The sequence below is a fragment of the Mustelus asterias genome, chromosome 3 (assembly GCF_964213995.1).
Source record: "Mustelus asterias chromosome 3, sMusAst1.hap1.1, whole genome shotgun sequence".
NCBI classification, from domain to species: domain Eukaryota; kingdom Metazoa; phylum Chordata; class Chondrichthyes; order Carcharhiniformes; family Triakidae; genus Mustelus; species Mustelus asterias.
The window spans coordinates 144,660,240-144,681,185 of record NC_135803.1 but is presented as its reverse complement, the minus strand read 5'-3'; the positions used below and the strand labels follow the sequence as shown (position 1 = coordinate 144,681,185).

Genomic DNA, 20,946 nt, shown 5'->3' with positions numbered 1-20,946 from the left:
GCATGTTCTGTTTTTGTAGTGTTGTTAATAAATCGATTTTAAAAGCAACACAAGCCTCCATCTGGTTAGATGCCAAATAAAAAATTAAACTCCTTCACTATAGGCAAAAAAAATCTAATTTTACAAACCTGTGAACTCCTCACGGCACACACACGTGTACCCGCCCTCTCTGCGACTGCACACTCCAGAATTCTGGCAGGGATTTGAATAGCAAAGGTTGATCTCCGTTTCACAGTAATCTCCAGTGAACCCTGGTGGGCAGCGGCAGCGGAGGCCTGTGATGGGATGGATGGGCCGGAAGAGCATGGACTCTGAAGCGATGAATGCGGAAGAGCTGTCAAACTTCAACACCGAGATACATTTCATGTAGTTTTCACAAGGCTCCCGCAGGCAGACGTTATCATCAAATGGGAGGACCTCTAGCATGGAAACTGAGGTTAGCAGCATCCGGCTCATATACAGCTGTTCCTGGAGCTCCTTGGAGGAGAAGAACTGGCTCTGGCTCCCACCTGGAACCAGAGCAGAAAAACTCACGTTCAGAATGCTGCCGCTGACATCAGTGTCATTCTGTATGTTGAAAACGAAGATGTCCTCCTTGGAGGCAGACAAGACTTCCGCCAGACCCTCCACAAAGCGATTCAGCAAAGGAGACAGGAAACGTTCCTGTGACATGTTCTCCAGACGCACCGTGATACTGTTGGACAGCATCTCCTCTGTAATGACAATTACTCTCAGCACACACTGTGCTGTCACGCTGTGAATCCCATCTGAAAAAAGGAAAAAGATCAAAATAACTCAATCAAAAACATGGAATGAACAAGTGGGATTATTGTTTCAGCTTCCATTGGTCACGTATAACATCTACTTTCAGAACAGAAAGGTTTGTACAGCAAACGTATTGTGCTAATTAGAAGAGTAAATTAAATAGATAATTTAATACATTTTTCTCAACCAAACTATTTGCACATCGTGCATAATGTGCACCAATTCCTTTTCAGTTATTATTCAACAAGGAGGGAGCACTACAGAAAAGGGTTTTACTTCAAACAACATCCTGAAATTGAAAAATAAAGTCAAGATTTTGTTTTTACATAATGCCTTTCGCAACTTCAAGACATCCCAAGCACAGTATAATGCAGTCGTTCTTGAAAATGTAGGGCAACACAGCAGCCAATGTGCATAGCAGGATTCCACAAACAGCAATCAGATAATGATATGTTTTATGGTGGTTTGGTTCAGGGATAAATATTGGTCTGGACGCTTATTGAATTCAGTTGTTCTTCAACTGGGGCCATAGGATCTTTTTCATCAACCAGGTTGGATTCAAACTTAGCACAATGGAAGATGGTTGTGGTTGTTGGAGACCAATCATCTCAGTCCCAGGAAATCATTGCAGGATTTCCTCAGGGGAGTGTCCAGGACCAATCATCTTCAGCTGCTTTATCAATGACCTTCCTTCCATCATGAGGTCAAAAGTGGGGATATTCGCTGGTGATTGTGTAATGCTCAGCATTGGGACTCCTCAGATACTGAAGTCCATGTCCATATGCAGTAAAACGTGGACAACATTCAGGCTTGGGCTAATAAATAACAAATAACATTTGTGCCATACAAGTGTCAGGTACTAACCATCTCCAACAACAGAATGCAACCATCTCCCTTGACATTCAGTGGCATTGCCATCGCTGAATCCCAATCAAAATCCTGGGGTTTCCTTTGATCAGAAATTGAACTGAGTCAGCCATATATAAATACCATGGCTGCAAGAGCAGGTCAGAGGTTAGAGCATCTCATTTGCTGTCTCCCCAAAGTCTGTCCACCATCTACAAGGCATAAATCAGGAGTGTGATGGAACAATCTGCTCTTGCCTGGATTAGTGCCACTCCAACGACAATCAATAATCTCAACACCATCCAAGACAAAGCAGCCTGCTTGAATGGCACCTCATCCACTACCTTAAACATTCACAGCCTCCACATTGACGCAGGGTGGTAGCAGCTTACACCATCTACAGGATGAACTGCAGCAACTTACCAAGGCTCCTTCGAAAGCACCTACCAAACCCACAACCTCTGCCACCTAGAAGGACCAGGGCAGCAGATGCATGGGAACACCACCATCAGCAAGTTCCCTGCCAGTCACCTTCCTGACGGAATGGCAATATGGTTCTGCCATTGGGTCAAAATTGAGAGACTCCCTTCCTTACAGCACTGCAGGTGTACCTACACCATATAGACTGTGGGGGTTCAAGGTGGTAGATCTCCAACACCTTCTCAAGGACAATTTGAGATGGGCAAAAGAAATGCCCATATCCAGATGGGGTGGCCTCAGTTTAACATCACATCTGAACAACAGTATGACAGACAGTACAGAACTCCCTCAGTACTGCACTGGAATGTTGGTCTAGATTTGCTGAATCATGAACTCAGGACAGCTTAAACGGGGATGCTAGATACACACAATATAGAATGGAATAGAAACCTCTGCTAATGAGGATAAATAAAAAGGCAAGGGAGGAGCACAAGACTGGACCAGTTGGGTCAAGTAACCGGTTTCTAAGCTCTAAATTCTATGCAATACGAAGGGCAGAGCTGTTTCCATTACAATAATGGCCACCTCATGTATTTGCCCATTTAAAACATACAATACTTTGAACTTCTGCATTTTGGCTGCCACCACAAGCCTGTGTTATTGAATCCTAAAGATTCTTCTTTATTCTTTCATGGAATGTGATCATCGCAGGTGCGGTCAGCATTTGTTGCCCATCCCTTATCATCCTTGAACTGAGTGGCTTGCTAAGCCATTTCAGAGTCAACCATATTGCTGTGGATCTGGAGTCACCTGTAGGTTAGACTGGTAAAGGATGGCAGCTTTCCTTCCCTCAAGAACCAGATTGGTTTTTACAACAATTTATGGTAGATTATGGTCACCATTATCTAGGCTAGCTTTCAGTTCCAGATTTATTAATTGAATTTGAATTCCACTGGCTGTCATGGTGGGACTTGAACATTAGCCTGGACCTCTCGATTACTACTCATCCAATGATATTACCACCACACCATCATCTCCCCTTGAGACGTATGAGAGGGAGAGATGAATGAAAAGGTTTCTGGATTTGGGAAGCCCAGTGTATTGATCTAACAAATGATCAATGCCATGATCATTTGTTCGTTTCATGATGTTACTCTCTGCTGTCAATCAATTGTCTGATAGCACCTCAAAGGTAATCCCAGGTACATAAGGCACCACTGCAAATACAAGTTCTTTTATTCAGAGAACCAGATCTTGGCACACAAATTTAGCCCAGTAATTGACACCATGTAGTGAGCTGAAAGTGAAATCTTTCATCAAACTATGGATAGCAAAGATAACCATTATGGATAGCCCTTATGAAAGGTTTAGATTTAGCTCTCAGTTATATAGATCACTGAAGACCAGGGGCAACCAGTAAGCACTGAACTAGGTTAGGCATCAGGAGGTTCATTTTCTTCATAGGGTTGCTCATCAAAATTTTAAACAAGTTGCTGGTTTCTGCAGTGAAGGAAGATTTACTGCAAATGTTCAAAGCAAATTCCTATGCGGCTGACATCACAGTGCACAAAATGTAGGTGGGGTATTTAGCAATGTGTGCTAGTGGCATTGTGACCTCCTGAAACCTTTTTGATCACCTTCAGTGTTTCCCAGATTCTGAATTGGCCTAGAGTTTTTCTTTCTTTGACTCTCGCAAGAGATTCCCTGGCTAGTGAGGGCCTAATGTGATTCATGGTGTTGAGTTTCACCATGACGGTATGTGACAGGCTTGATGGAGTTGATATTTACTATCTATCTATCATGTTCATGGCTTGTTTTACATTTCATTAAAACCCAATCCTGAATGAAAAGAGTTGATGATTTAAAACAGATTAACACCTCTAAATCTCTACCTACAAACTATATCTAACAAACTGCAGTCATGCTCTTGTTGGCTCTGCTTAATTGATACCGATGTTGATTATTAAGGGACTGTCGATAAATGTTCACGCTATGCCATTATATGTTGGAAACCCTGTATTCTTGTGTTCAATCTAAATCTGACAAAAGAACACACAGATTGACATTTTTGAATAAACATAGTTCTCAAATTTCATCACTGTCCAAACCGATTACTGAAAACAGATGGTGCTACCTACAATCAGATCAAATGGAATAAAACTGCAACTATGTCACTCAACTTATGATGCATTACGATTGGACTCAAGTTTCAGGTTTCCCAAATATTAACTGCTCGATCGTAAAATAACTACATGTTGCAAAATGAAGGAGAAATACAACACCCACACCGAAAGGATTTAAATGTCTTGGGGACCAAAACGGAATGTGGTACTCAAGATGGAGACAGAGCACTACATAGATTGAGCATGACTTCACATGGTTTCTTTTCTACTGTTTTTGACAATTCAGCTGTATTTTTCAAGCGTCGGTTAGCTCAGTTAGCTGGACGGCTGTTTCACGATGCAGACATGATGCCAACAGCGTGGGTTCAATTCCTGTAACAGATGAAGTTATTCATGAAGGCCCTGCCTTCTCAACCTTGCCCCTCGCCTGAGGTGTGGTGATCCCCAGGTTAAAATCACCACCTGTCAGCTCCCCACCCCCCCCTCAAAGGGAAAGGATGGCACATTAGGATTCCACTGCTTTTACAATAAATGAATTCCTGAGGGGGCAACAGATTGTGGATGGGAAGTTTCTGGTGAAACAAAGCAAAGACATTTAAATAAGACAGAACGATGTTGCAAAGCCTTCCACAACATTTTGCAGAGATAATACCGGACAGATGTCTGTGGAGAAATTTAAACTTGGCACTAGGCAATTGCGGAATCCGTGCCTTCCAATTGGCAGATCTGCAAATTCTACTTAGCTTGAACAGGTTTTCTTTTAATGAAATTAAGGGAACCGGGGCTGAAGTTTGTGAATGAAGATGGTTTCAGCTGCTCAGAAATAGCTGCCAAAAACGGGTTCCATTATACTCCCAACAATTTACAGAATTTCCTGCCCGCAGTTTTGGAGAAGCAGTGAATCAAAGACGGAAATCCCATCTGGCACATGCCTATAATGTGCTAATTTGCCCAACCCAGAGCAGCAGCCAGGTAGGGAATCACATCAAAGCGTCCAAAGGACACAACACTCATGTGGCTAGGGAGCAACTGGCAGGCAAGAAAGATCTGCCCCAAAATGTTCTGATAATTTATTTTTGATTCACGTGGAAGGTCTACTTGATGTATGCTGCCTCCAAGAAAGACAATAAAAAGTAACTTAAAATATGTCAGAAAATATATCTGTTGATTTATGATGGCGGGCTATACTCAGCTCACCAAGCAGAATATTACAACAGCTGACACAGAAATATCCTCATACATTCACAAGCACTTGGAGTCTCCATTTATTTTTAAATATTTAAAAATTCATTATTCATTTCCATTCCACCTAAACATTGTGGTTTAACGAAAGAAAGCCATTGCTGTGACAAGAGTCACTGAGCAGTTGAGGGGAAAATTATGGACAAGTGCAGAGAATTAAGGAAATAGAAAGATGTCTGCAACAACTCTATGAAAGGTACGGACTATAAACAGGATCAGCCTCACATTATCCTGACTCTGTACCATTGCATTTCATCCACTATAACTGGACCAGTAATAGGCCTGTACTGGTCAAGTTTCAGCAGTGAATCAACTGTACCCCTGTCTACTGTGCTGTTACACATGATAGAATCATCCAGAATCTGCCCCTTTGTGTTTACAATGCAATCATACCATGCAAGACTGATTTTCCTCAATTAAGAAAAAGAAAGCAAAAGCTGCTTAGAAAGAGTCAGCCAATCTCCACTTCTGACAAAAGTCAGCCAATTATCACTGGTCTTGCTGATTTCACACTACGCGTGGGGAAATTTTTCAATTCCTGCTTAAAAGCAACAGGATTTGTCACAGGTTGTCACAGTGTGACAAATCAGTTGCCCATGTATATTGCACGGGACTATTTCTCCTGGATTCACCTGAAAAAAACAGAAAGTAAGTCATGCAGATAAGTAGTGGGTTCAAGGAGGACAGAACATCTGGTGCCACCACCTCACAGGAATAAAAAGAGAAAATTCTGGAAATACTCAGCAGATCTGGCAGCACCTGTGGAGAGAGAAATAGAGCTAGGGGCCTCAATTTTGCAGATAGAGTCATAAAGGTTTACAGCATGGAAACAGGCCCTTCGGCCCAACTTGTCCATGCTGCCCTTTTTTTAAGCCCCTAAACTAATCCTAATTGCCCGCATTAGGCCCATATCCCTCTATATCCATCCTACCCATGTAACTATCTAAATGCTTTTTAAAAGACAAAATTGTACCCGCCTCTACTACCACCTCTGGCACCTTGTTTCAGACACTCACTACCCTTTGTGTGAAAAAATTGCCCCTCTGGACACTTTTGTATCTCTCCCCTCTCACCTTATACCTATGCTCTCTAGTTTTAGACTCCCCTATCTTTGGGAAAAGATATTGACTATCTAGCTGATCTGTGCCCCTCATTATTTTATAGATCTCTATAAGGTCACCCCTCAGCCTCCTACGTTCCAGAGAAAAAAGCCCCAGTCTATCTAGCCTCTCCTTATAACTCAATCCATCAAGTCCCAGTAGTATCCTAGTAAATCTTTTCTGCACTCTTTCTAGTTTAATAATATCCTTTCTATAATAGGGTGACCAGAACTGCACACAGTATTCCAAGTGTGGCCTTACCAATGTCTTGTACAACTTCAACAAGACGTCCCAACTCCTGTGTTCAATGTTCTGACCGATGAAACCAAGCATGCCGAATGCCTTATTCACCACTCTGTCCACCTGTGACTCCACTTGCAGGAAGCTATGAACATGTACCCCAAGATCTCTTTGTTCTGTAAGTCTCCCCAACGCCCTACCATTAACTGAGTAAGTCCTGCCCTGGTTCAATGTACCAAAATGCATCACCTTGCATTTGCCAAAATGAAACTCCATTTGCCATTCGTCAGATGGTGGAGTCTCGCTCCCTGCCACCCGAAGAGTCGACCCCTAGTGCTCCCACAACAACCTTACGCTCGAATGAGCATTAGGTGACTGTAGGCTGGACTTCCACCCGTCATGCGGAGTTGCACTTTGGACGGCAGCTCTCCAGCACCCACAGTGTGAAGAGCTGCAGTGTATAGAAGAAGAATTGCATGAGGGCACCCGAGACTAAGTCCAATCACCAGAGGCAAAATTAAGTTCACAGGGTCACAGGGTAGGGAAGGCCTGGGTGAGACGCAAAGGGGACAATCGGAGTCTTCGGAGGGGGCAGAGATTGGGAAGCCACTGGACCTTGGGGGCAATGGGGGGGGTGGTTCTTGACCTGAAAACTTAACGCAGCATAACGGGTTAATAGTTATGGTGATGAGATAGCAATGTGTATTAAGATGTAACAGTGGGTGAGATATTCCTGGAAATCGGCAAAGGCTGATAACCAGCGGGAAAAGCAGCATTGAAGCTGCCGACAGCAACAGTGATTTTATCCACTGTATAATGCAGAACTTGGAAATAAAGCATCAAGGGACGAGTCCCACAACATATTGCTGGCAGGGCTGCCTCCGATTCACCCAGCAACCCATGCCCCTGCACCCGCCACCACCACCTCCAAAACAAAAGGGATTCAGGGATAGTGCAGGATGGTGCAGTATAGGTAGAAGATCGCCTATGATCTTTGTTAATGGTGTTAAGGACTGAATGGCCTACGCTTGTTCCTATTTCTTATATTCTTACACAACCAAATCAGGAGCAAATGCAGTGAAAACATCAAATTTCAGCTAATAAGATGCTACAGAGCAGGACACAAGAAAGGGCGGAGGAGACAGTCAAGAACCTCCACAATCAAATATGAAAGAAACCTATAAAAACTGAGCATGCATTAATACTGCAGGTACAGGGTTAAGCTGCAGCATCGGTTGTAGACAGGAATCACTCATCTATATATTCCTCTGCCTCAGCTTTCATACAAATGCAAAAAGGGCCAAAAGAATAGAATAACCCGAGTTCAGCTTACAGATAGCCTCATTACTCGTTAGGTGTGGCATTATACTGGAACTACATATCATGCAGTGTCAAATAGCAGAAATTGTGGAATTCACAACATTAGAGGCAGACATTCTATTGTAACAGTCCTCTTCTTCAACTGGTGCAATATTCTCTAGTCCCCTTTTCCTTTAATCTTGTACATTTTCCTTTTCAACTACTGAGTTTACTTTTAAATGATACAGTCTCTACCGAAGTAACCATTTGTGGTCAAGTATCCAATTTTCTAATAATTGTAGGATTGAAAAGAAAACAATTTCCATCTTCTGTTTTCATTCTTGTAGTGATAATCATGAGTCTACTACTGCGTGTTATGGATTGAGGACCAGTGGATGTTCAGTCAAGGCAGGACTGACTGGGTTTAGACATGATGCCCCTGTGATTGAACAGCTGGTTGGCATTCATTGTTAAGTCTCACACATGAATAATGAACACTTGGCTAAGCTACTACATTCAATAGAATGTGACAGATGCACCACTGTTAAAAATAAAGCATCCTCTCTGTCTTAGGTAATTCATTCCTGCCAGTTTCTCTGATAGATGTCTTGAACAATTTCAGTTTTAACAAAAAATTCCAAAAAGAGTGAAACATAAGATATGTTAATGGAAATTTTACAATGTGAGTGTGCATAAAATATGGATTTTTAAAATTAATTTTATGGGTTGTGGACATTGCTGGCTGGCCAGCATTTTTATTGCCCATCCCTTGTTGACCTTGAGAAGGTGGTGATGAGCTGCCTTCTTGAACCGCTGTAGGTGCATACACAGTGCTGACAGGGAGGAAGTTCCAAAACATGACCCAGAAACAGTGAAAGAATGGCGATATATTTCCAAGTCAGGATGGTGAGTCGCTTGGGGGGGGGAAGCTTTCATGTGATGATGTTCCAAGGTATCTGCTACTCTCGTCATTCTAGATTGTAGCGGTTTTGGGATTGAAAGGTGCTGCCTAAGTAACCTTGGTGAGTGCCTGCACTACATCTTGTAACAAACAACACTTTTCACGGTATACTAATACATGTAACAATAATAAATCAAATCAAATCAAAATGCAGGTGATACACGCGGTTGCCACTGTTCATTGGTGGTGGAGAGAGTGAATCTTTTGTGGAAGGGGTAGCAATCAAGCTTTGTCCTGGGTGGTGTTGAGCTTCTTGAGTGTTGTTGGAGTTGCACTTATCCAGGAAAGTGGAGAGTATTCTATTACACTCCTGACTTGTGTCTTGTAGATGGTGGACAGGCTTTGGAGAGTCAGGTGGTGAATTACTCGCTGCAGAATTCCTAAACTTTGACCTGCTCTGGTAGCCATGGTATTTATATGGCTAATCCAATTCAGTTTCTGGTCAATTTTAACCCCCAGGAGTTTGATAGTGGGGATTCTGCGATGTTAAGGCCATTGAATATCAATTAACATGCAATGTTAGAATTGGTTAGATTATCTCTAGTTGGAGATGGTCATTGCCTGGCATTTGTGTGGCACGAATGTTACTTGCCACTTGTCAACCCAAGCCTGAATGTTGTCCAGGTCTTGCTGCATTTGGACATGGACTGCTTCAGTATGAGGAGTTGAAGGCTACTGAACATTGTGCAGTGCAGTCATTAGTGAACATCCCACTTCTGCCTTTATGATGGGAGGAAGGTCATTGATGAAGCACTTGAAGGTGATTGGACCGAGTACAATACCGAGGAACTCTTGCAGTGATGTCCTGAAGCTGATATGATTGACCTCCAACCATAAAAATCTTCCTTTGTACCAGGTAAGATTCCAACCAGAAGGTTTTTCCCGATTCCCATTGACTCAAGTTTTATTAGGGCCCCTTGATGCCATACACGGTCAAATGCTGCTTTGATGTCAAGGGCAATCACTCACACCTCACCTTTGGCGTTTAGCTCTTTTGTTCATGCTTAAACCAAGACTGTAATGAGGTCAGGAGCTTAGAGACCTTGCGGAACCCAAACTGAGTGTCCGTGAGCAGGTTATTGCTAAGAAAGTGCCACTTGATAACGCTGTTGATGACCCCTTCCATCACTTTACTAATGATCAAGAGTTTCTTAGGCACAGGATATACCTGGACAATTTTCCACATTGCTGGGTAGATGCCAGTGTTGTAGCTGGAGTGGAACAGTTTAGCTGGGGGGACAGCCAGTGCTGGAGCACAAGTCTTGAATTCTATTGTTGGAATATTGTCAGAGCCCAGTGCCTTCAGCTGTTTCTTGATTTTTTTAAAGTTTATTTATTGGTGTCATAAGTAGGCTTATATTAACACTGCAATAAAGTTGTGAAAATCCCCTAGTCGCCACACTCTGGCGCCTGTTCGGGTACATTGAGGGAGAATTTAGCATGGCCAATGCACCTAATCAGCAGGTCTTTCGGATTGTGGGAGGAAACCGGAGCACCCGGAGGAAACCCAGGCAGACATGGGGAGAACGTGCAGACTCCACACAGACAGTGACCCAAACCGGGACCCTGGTGCTGTAAGGCAGCAGTGCTGACCACTGTGCCACCATGCTGCCACGAGAAGTGAATCGAATTGGCTGAAGACTGACATTTGTGATGCTGAGGACCTCTGAAGCAGGCTAAGGTAGATCATCCACTCGGCACTTCTAGCTGAAGATTGTTGCAAATGCTTCAGCCTTTTCTTTTGCACAGATTGTTTTCGTTAGAGAGAAGAAGGTTAAGAGGTGACTTAATAGAGGCATAGAAGATGATCAGAGGATTAGATAGGGTGGATAGTGAGAGCCTGTTTCCTCGGATGGTGATGACTAACACGAGGGGACATAGCTTTAAATTGAGGGATGAGAGATATAGGACAGATGTTAGTGGTAGGTTCTTTACTCAAAGAGTAGTAAGGGCGTGGAATGCCCTGCCTGCAGCGGTAGTGGACTCGTCAACATTAAGGGCATTCAAATGGTTACTGGATAAACATATAGATGATTTGGAATAGTATAGGTTAGATGGGCTTTAGATTGGTTTCACTGGTCGGCACAACATCGAGGGCCGAAGGGCCTGTACTGCGCTGTAATGTTCTATGTTCTATGTGCTTGGCCACTCCATCATTGATGATGAGAATACTTGTGGAGCCTCCTCCTCCAGTGAGTTATTTAATTACCCAGCACCATTCACGCCAGAGCTCAAATCTGATCCGTTGGGTGTGTGGTTGCTTAACTCTGTATACTACTTGCTGTTTGGCACACAAGTAGTCCTGTGTTGTAGCTTCACCAATTGACACCTCATTTTTAGGTCTGCCTGGTGTTGCTGCTGGCATGCCCTCCTGCACTGAACCAGGCATTTGTGATATATATAAATGATTTGGAAGAAACTGTAACTGGTTTGATTCATAAGTTTGCGGACAACACAAAGGTTGGTGGATTTGCAGACAGCGGTGAGGACCATCAGAGGATACAGCAGGATATAGATCGGTTGGAGACTTGGGCGGAGAGATGGCAGATGGAGTTTAATCCGGATAAATGTGAGGTAATGCATTTTGGAAGGTCTAATACAGATAGGAAATATACAGTAAATGGCAGAACCCTTAAGAGTATTGATAGGCAAAGGGATCTGGGTGTACAGGTACACAGGTCACTGCAAGTGGCAAAGCAGGTGGAGAAGGTAGTCAAGAAGGCATACGGCATGCTTGCCTTCATCGGCCGGGACATTGAGTTTATAAATTGGCAAGTAATGTTGCAGCTTTATAGAACCTTAGTTAGGCCGCACTTGGAATATAGTGTTCAATTCTGGTCGCCACACTACCAGAAGGATGTGGAGGCTTTGGAGAGGCTACAGAAAAGATTTACCAGGATGTTGCCTGGTACGGAGGGCATTAGCTATGAGGAGAGGTTGGGAAAAACTTGGTTTGTTCTCACTGGAACAACGGAGGTTGAGGGGCAACCTGATAGAAGTCTACAAGATTATGAGAGGTATGGACAGAGTGGATAGTCAGAAGCTTTTTTCCAGGGTGGAAGAGTCAATTACTAGGGGGCACAGGTTTAAGGTGCGCGGGGCAAGGTTTAAAGGAGATCATAGAATCATAGAATCATATCATAGAAACCCTACAGTGCAGAAGGAGGCCATTCGGCCCATCGAGTCTGCACCGACCACAATCCCACCCAGGCCCTACCCCCCACATATTTACCCGCTAATCCCTCTAACCTACGCATCTCAGGGGCAATTTTAACCTGGCCAATCAACCTAACCCGCACATCTTTGGACTGTGGGAGGAAACCGGAGCACCCGGAGGAAACCCACGCAAACACGAGGAGAATGTGCAAACTCCACACAGACAGTGACCCGAGCCGGGAATCGAACCTGGGACCCTGGAGCTGTGAAGCAGCAGTGCTAACCATTGTGCTACCGTGCCGCCCATGTACGAGACAGATTTTTTACACAGAGAGTAGTGGGTGCCTGGAACTCGTTGCCGGGGGCGATAGTGGAAGCGGATACGGTAGTGACTTTTAAGGGGTGTCTTGACAAATACATGAATAGGATGGAATAGAGGGATAGAGGGTTTTAGTTCAGTCGGACAGCATGGTCGGTGCAGGCTTGGAGGGCTGAAGGGCCTGTTCTTGTGCTGTAATTTTCTTTGTTCTTTGTTCAGGGGAGATCCCCTGGCTTGGTGGTAATGGTAGCGTGGGGGATATGTCAGGCCATGAGGTTGCAGATTTTGGTCAAGTACAATTCTGCTGCAGCTGATGGCTCACAGCGCCTCGTGGGTGCCCAGTCTTGAGTTGCAAAATCTGTTCGCAATCTATCTTATTAGGCACAGTTGTAGTGCCACACATGATAAATGGTGTCCTGAACGTGAAGACTAGTCTTTCTCTCCACAAGGACTATGAGATGGTCACTCCAACCGATACTGTCATGGACGGATGAATCTGCGTCTGGCAGGTTGGGGAGGATAAGTATTCATTATTTATAAAGCAGAGTTCACTCATGTACACCTAAACCAATGCTCAGCTAAAGTCCAGATCTTTGCTGTTCCAATAGTACAGTACCATGTCTCTATTTAGAGGTGATGTGGAGATGCCGGCGTTGGACTGGGGTAAACACAGTAATAAGTCTCACAACACCAGGTTAAAGTCCAACAGGTTTATTTGGTAGCAAAAGCCACTAGCTTTCGGAGCGCTGCTCCTTCGTCAGGTAAGTGGGAGTTCTGTTCACAAACAGGGCATATAAAGACACAAACTCTATTTACAAAATAATAGTTGGAATGAGAGTCTTTACAGGTAATCAAGTCTTAAAGGTACAGACAATGTGAGTGGAGAGAGCATTAAGCACAGGTTAAAGAGATTGTCTCCAGACAGGACAGTTAGTGAGATTTTGCAAGCCCAGGCAAGTCGTGGGTGTTACAGATAGTGTGACATGAACCTAAGATCCTGGTTGAGGCCGTCCTCATGTGTGCGGAACTTGGCTATGAGTCTCTGCTCAGCAACTCTGCGTTCTCGTGTGTCGTGAAGGCCGCCTTGGAGAACGCTTACCCGAAGATCAGAGGCCGAATGCCCGTGACCGCTGAAGTGTTCCCCAACAGGAAGAGAACACTCTTGCCTGGTGATTGTCGAGTGGTGTTCATTCATCCATTGTCGTAGCGTCTGCATGGTCTCCCAATGTACCATGCCTCGGGATATCCTTTCCTGCAGCGTATCAGGTAGACAACATTGGCCGAGTTGCAAGAGTATGTACCATGTCACAGTACATACTCTTGCAACTCGGCCAACGTTGTCTACCTGATACGCTGCAGGAAAGGATGTCCCAAGGCATGGTACATTGGGAGACCATGCAGACGCTACGACAACGGATGAATGAACACCGCTCGACAATCACCAGGCAAGACTGTTCTCTTCCTGTTGGGGAACACTTCAGCGGTCACGGGCATTCGGCCTCTGATCTTCGGGTAAGCGTTCTCCAAGGCGGCCTTCATGACACACGACAACGCAGAGTCGCTGAGCAGAGACTGATAGCCAAGTTCCGCACACATGAGGACGGCCTCAACCGGGATCTTGGGTTCATGTCAACTATCTGTAAGCCCCAAGACTTGCCTGGGCTTGCAAAATCTCACTGGCTGTCCTGTCTGGAGACAATACACATCTCTTTAACCTGTGATTAATGCTCTCTCCACTCACATTGTCTGTACCTTTAAGACTTGATTACCTGTAAAGACCTGCATTCCTACCATTATTTTGTAAATTGAGTTTGTGTCTTTATATGCCCTGTTTGTGAACAGAACTCCCACTTACCTGACAGAGGAGCAGTGCTCCGAAAGCGAGTGGCTTTTGCTACCAAATAAACCTGTTGGACTTTAGCCTGGTGTTGTGAGACTTCTTATTCTATTTAGAGGGCCACAAAACTCAATCAGCAAAGCACTAGAACAGTCAAGAGCAACTTGTAGGCGAGCATTGGGCTGCCAATTAAACTATGTGGAAGGTGTAACAATGGGAGAATTCAAACTCTATTAAGAAGGCTTGGCAAATCTAGCAATGCAGTTATTGATTACTGGAACAGTCCAAAGAGAGCTGGAAGGACGCATAATCACAAAGATAGGTTTGCAGTTCACTCTCATTTAGAACACTGAAAACCTATTTCTTGACAGTTAGATTCCCAGAGATTTTTGCTGTGCTCCTTCCAGCATTCATTAACTGTATCTGCAGAGTGTTGGATCATTCTGAAAGCAATATCCATAGAACCAGAAATTGTACAGAAAACAAGGGCCAAAGCAGTTACCTTTTGTGCCAAGAGACAGTTGTATGGAGACTATAAGACTACAAAACTGATCGAATGAAAGAACATATGCTGCAGAAACCCGCTCTCATTGGATAACTATACGTATGATACCGCATACTTGTGGAAAACAACATGAATGACTTCTTCCATTAAGACACAGGCTTTGCAGGAGAATGTCAGCACTCCCCTCCTTGAATAATCCTTCGTCAGTGGGAAGTGACGATCTTTCAGTCACCAACCAGCAGAAATAGACTATTAATTTCCAATGATGATTTGACAGCAGAGCTACTACACAGTGAAAAGTGCCTCTCAGTCTAGCCCATTAAAAATAAAGCTTTTGTCTTAATGTCTTGATAATTCACAAGGCATCAGTCATGAGACATATTCTACACTTATACAAATTCTCTGCAAGACCTCAAAGGAACTGCTTCAACCAACCCAAAACTGTTGTTTGCATTTTATACTTCAACAGAATAAAATCTTTATGCTTATATATTATTATTAATCTTACTTATAGTCATATTTACAACAGAGGGTCCCTGCATGATCGGGGCTTTACCACAGCTTTAATATTCATTCTCAATATGGCAACGAGGAGTAACATCAGCTGGGGTGTATTACAACATAAGTGGTCTGAACTGCAAACCTATCAATGGTATCAACTGAGCATATAATCACACTGAAAGTGCCAAAAAAATCAAGAGAGTTCAGATGAGGAAAGCAGGGATAAAAATGAAAACATGAGTCTAAATATACCAATTTGCATTTGTATATTACAAGATTAAGATAGGGCTCAGAGGCCACCCAAAGCCAACATCGATATCTCACTTCCAGCCAACCATCCACAAGGAACAATCATCCTTGACACGAGGGATTGCCAAAGAGGAGAAGGTATCAACTCATGCCAACCCAGCCAACACCCATTGTCCTTACACAGTCCATGCCAACTCACCCTGTAACTGCCATGGGCAGACCTTGGGAGCCATGTTGAGATGAAATAAAAGTCCAAATATCTATTACAAACTTCACTACATTAAAAAAAACTCCCATTCATGAAAACTCAAAACTTTTAAATCCTCTAAGTACTTCATGCCCCATAAAAACAGACTTCTATTCATAACATCAGACCAAAGCAGCTAATCCTTTCATAACCATTTTGAACTGTCAATTTAAGATTCTCTGCTGAGATAATTGTAGGTTGTGGAAAGCAGCCAAGCATTAATAATGACAGTGAATCCTTAGGGAAATGTCAACAAACAGCTATTATAACTCCCAGAACAGACCATCTTAACTTCCACTGACACAGGCAGCCATTTTTTTTTTAAAAAGGGCTGGGGGTTTAAATAACTTCACAGCTTGACAGTTTTATGCTCCTTAACCACCCATCACAAGCATTTACATCCACTCTAAAAATCTGTGACTCCCATACTGAGGGTTAATACCCTTGCTACAGCAAAAATGGGTTCTGTTTGAACTCAGCACTAAGTTCAAATGGCCCTGCTGAGTTCATCGAATCATAGAAACCCTACAGTGCAGAAGGAGGCACCCATAAGGGTGTAGAGACGCAGAGGGACCTGGGGGTGCAAGTCCACAGATCTTTGAAGGTGACGTCACAGGTGGAGAAGGTGGTGAAGAAGGCATATGGCATGCTTGCCTTTATAGGACGGGGCATAGAGTATAAAAGTTGGGGTCTGATGTTGCAGATGTATAGAACGTTGGTTCGGCCGCATTTGGAATACTGCGTCCAGTTCTGGTCGCCACACTACCAGAAGGACGTGGAGGCTTTGGAGAGAGTACAGAGGAGGTTTACCAGGATGTTGCCTGGTATGGAGGGGCTTGGTTATGAGGAGAGATTGGGGAAACTGGGGTTGTTCTCCTTGGAAAGACGGAGGATGAGGGGAGACTTAATAGAGGTGTATAAAATTATGAAAGGCATAGATAGGGTGAACGGTGGGAAGCTTTTCCCCGGGTCGGTGGTGACGTTCACGAGGGGTCATAGGTTCAAGGTGAAGGGGGGGAGGTTTAACACAGATATCAGAAGGACATATTTTACACAGAGGGTCGTGGGGGCCTGGAATGGGTTGCCGGGCAAGGTGGTGGAGGCGGACACACTGGGAACATTTAAGACTTATCTAGACAGCTATATGAACGGAGTGGGAATGGAGGGATACAAAAGAGTGGTCTAGTTTGGACCAGGGAGCGGCGCAGGCTAATTGTTCTTTGTTTCTCGTTTCAAGGCTTCATTCTATGATCATCTTGCTGGTGCCAGTACAGAGCGAGACTGCGGATAGTTGGGAACCTGTCTCGGGGGCAGGGAATTCATATGGTGTTCGTGGAGTGGAAATGAATAGGGTTGGGAAGCATTTTCCGATCAGGGCCAGTGTGATCTCCTGGACTCGTTTCGATCGCCTCAGGGGGTCGGAGAGGAATTTCCCAGATTTTTTTTTCCCCATATTGGCCCTGGGGTTTTTCACTCTGGGTTTTCGCCTCTCCCTGGAGATCACATGGTCTGGAATGGGGGGGGTAGGGGTGAGTCAATAGGTTGTGATGAACAAAGCATCATAGCTGTGAGGGACAGCTCGGGGATAGGATATTAGTATGTAGATAGGCTGGAAAATTGGGCGGGGATCCTGGATTCAGGATTCAATCCTGGACCGGGGAGCGGCGCGGGCTTGGAGGGCCGAAGGGCCTGTTCCTGTGCTGTATTGTTTTTTGTTCTTTGAGGCCATTTGGCCTATCAAGTCTGCACTGACAACAATCTCCCACCTAGGCTCTATCCCCGTAACCCCACAGATGTACCGTGCTAATATAACATACAGATTCCAGGACATTAAGGGATAATTTAGCATGTCCAATGTACCTAACCTGCACATCTTTGGACTGTGGGAGGAAACGGAGCACCCAGAGGAAACCCATGCAGACACGGGGAGAACGTGCAAACTCAACACAGCCAGTGACCCAAGCCAGGAATCGAACCTGGGTCCCTGGAGCTGTGAGGCAGTAGTGCTAACCACAGTGCCACCATTCATGTGAATCACGCCCTCTCCTCTTTCCCTTACCAATGAAAATGGGATGTCAGAAATTGGGCCCTTCTCGCTACTTTTAAAAGACCATGGAGAGCTCATGATTCGGTGACAATCCAGCCCACGGCCTGGGAAAATGCCTGGGACCTGCTCTTATTTTGCCACCATGGCTTTATCCGAAGCGCCGGGGAAACCCCATTTGCACATCTAAAAAGGAGCTTCCAGCGCATCACACAGCATTGGAGCAAATTCCCAGCTACAATCATAGTTACACTCAGATTCTCCTTCTCGAGACTCCCAAAGGCAGTAAAGCCTAGTTATAACATAATTAAGAATTAATTGTAACCTGAAACACACTTGTTATTTTCTTCTGTGCCTGCCTGCGTGGACCTCAAATTATTCCTTCACTGTAAACTATCAGTGCAAAATTATGCAGTCCTTTCTCATCAACTTGCCAGGAAAGCATAACAACAAAGATTTCACCTTACTGCAATTGTACTGGTGACTAGGAGCTGATGTCATATTAAATTATTTTAGTTCTGACAAGGTCCAACATAGCATCCTTAAATGGATTATGTGGGATTCTTCTTGCTACATTTTCATAAGGTTCCTTCAATCTATTTGCAATTGTAATTCCCGCAGAGAATAGGCTTTTTAATTGCTTTTATTCCTTATCACATTTTAGGCTCCATTCCTCACTATGACATTCATGCTATTCTGCTGAAATAAAAAATTGTCACAAAGAGTTTCTCCACTTGTGCTCCTTGTTAGGCTGCAGTCTCTTGCCTGTTAGGAGCTCTTGGCTACTCTTCCCAAGGTACGTTATTCACAACTGAGCCTCAACTGCAAAGATCAGCCATCCACTTCATCATTGGTGGCTTCCCAGTTGAACCAGATTCTGTCCCCGCTGATTATTTAAATAAACACACGCACAATTACAGCAGATATCACTGGCTAGCAATCAAGAGCGGGAACTCTGGCAAATTCTCTCAACCTGAGCCAGGCCAACTGCAGCCCAGTTGAGATCAGCTAACTCAGCACAGACTGTGGATCAAATTGGGAACCTTGCTGGTTTTAATTATTCAAATAGCCATTATATAAATTCAGTCAGTCAACAGGGGAGTGTCCATCTGTACCCTTTACTAACGATCATAATAGCTCACTATAGCACTACCAGCACACCTGGTACTTATTCTGTTCTGCTCGTTTCCAGCTGCAGGTTATGAGCACATCGCTGCAACAGGGTGAAATTGTGATTGAAAGTCATCTAAAATTCATACTTTATTTGATTCCATTTTGCACATGAGTTTCAACCTGATCTGAAATTTCTGAGCAATATCCCCAAATTGGAATTTGTCTTGCAAGCCAAGACTTCTGTGCCAAGAGCCAGGCGAATTGGAGAATAAGGCAACCCCGAATGCTTCCATTTGGATTTTACACTTCCCACTCAACGGGATTAATCGTGTTATATTTTGATTGCACTTTGTAAGATTTAATCCTGAAAGTGTGCACCATCAGGATGCAGAAAAGTCTCAATTCTTTCCAATAAAATCCAAACTAATCAAATTACTCTCTACACAACCAGATCAAAATTCTATTAAAGTATTTGAGTGAAAATCATGAAGCACGCAATTCTCCAGAATTACATAGTGAAAAATTCTTTATTTACATATTCACAGTTCTTGTACATGATTTTAAGACTTGTATCTTTAAATGTAAAAGTTAAGACACATCGTAGGATCTGTTCAGTTTTTCATCCAAATTAAAACTGAATTAAAGTAGAATATTTTGAAAATTGAGCCAAGTGGTTTACAACACAGACTACAAAGGAGCAAAAGTGACCAGATGCCGTCACACTTCTGAACCTCCTAAAATCTTTATGCTAGCTGCAAGAATTTGACTCTAAATTAATTTGACGAGTTTCACTTCAGTACTTCAAAGGCATGAGCACATAGAGTCATAGAGGTTTACAGCATGGAAACAGGCCCTTTGGCCCAACTTGTCCATGCCGCCGTTGTTTTAAAATCCCTAAGCTAATCCCAATTGCCCACATTTGGCCCATATCCCTCTATACCAATCTTACCCATGTAACTGTCTAAATGCTTTTTAAAAGACAAAATTGTACCCGCCTCTATTACCACCTCTGGCAGCTTGCTCCAGACACTCACCACCCTCTGCATGAATAAATTGCCCCTCTGGACACTTTTGTATGTCTCACCTTAAACCTATGCCCTCTAGTTTTAGACTCCCCTACCTTTGGGAAAAGATATTGACTATCTAGCTGATCTATGCCCCTCATTATTTTATAGACCTCTATAAGATCACCCCTCAGCCTCCTACGCTCCAGAGAAAAAAAGTCCCAGTCTATCCAGCCTCTCCTTATAACTCAAACCATCAAGTCACAGTAGCATCCTAGTAAATCTTTTCTGCACTCTTTCTAGTTTAATAATATCCTTTCTATAATAAGGTGACCAGAACTGCACACAGTATTGCAAGTGTGGCCTTACTAATGTCTTGTACAACTTCAACAAGATGTCCCAACTCCTGTATTCAATGTTCTGACCAATGAAACCAAGCATGCTGAATGCCTTCCTCACCACTCTGTCCACCTGTGACTCCACTTTCAAGGAGCTATGAACATGTACCCAGAGATCTCTTTGTACTGTAACTCTACCCAATGCCCTACCATTAACTGAGTAAGTCCTGCCTTGGTTCAATCTACCAAAATGCATCACCCCGCATTTATCTAAATTAAACTCTATCTGCCATTCGTCAGCCCACTGGCCCAATTGATCAAGATCCTGTTGCAATCAGAGATAACTTTCTTCACTATCCACTACGCCATCAATCTTGGTGTCATCTGCAAACTTACTAACCATGCCTCTTATATTCTCATCCAAATCATTAATATAAATGACAAACAACAGTGGACCCAGCACTGATCCCTGAGGCACACCGCTGGTCACAGGCCTCCAGTTTGAAAAACCCTCTACAAGCACCCTCTGGCTTCTGTCAAGAAGCCAATTTTGTATCCATGTAGATACCTCACTCAAGATCCCGTGAGATTTAACCTTGTGCAACAACCTACATGAATAAATATGGTCATAATTTGG

General features: G+C 43.7%; 1 protein-coding gene across 1 annotated transcript in view; it reads right to left on the bottom strand.

The window, feature by feature from the left end:
* Positions 1-20,946, bottom strand: part of celsr3 (cadherin, EGF LAG seven-pass G-type receptor 3) — a 269,844-nt gene that overhangs the window by 194,375 nt on the left and 54,523 nt on the right. Inside the window, exon 3 of the mRNA XM_078210174.1 lies at positions 129-767. Within this exon, the coding sequence (XP_078066300.1) occupies positions 129-767 (639 nt within the window). The remainder of the gene's footprint in view (positions 1-128; positions 768-20,946) is intronic.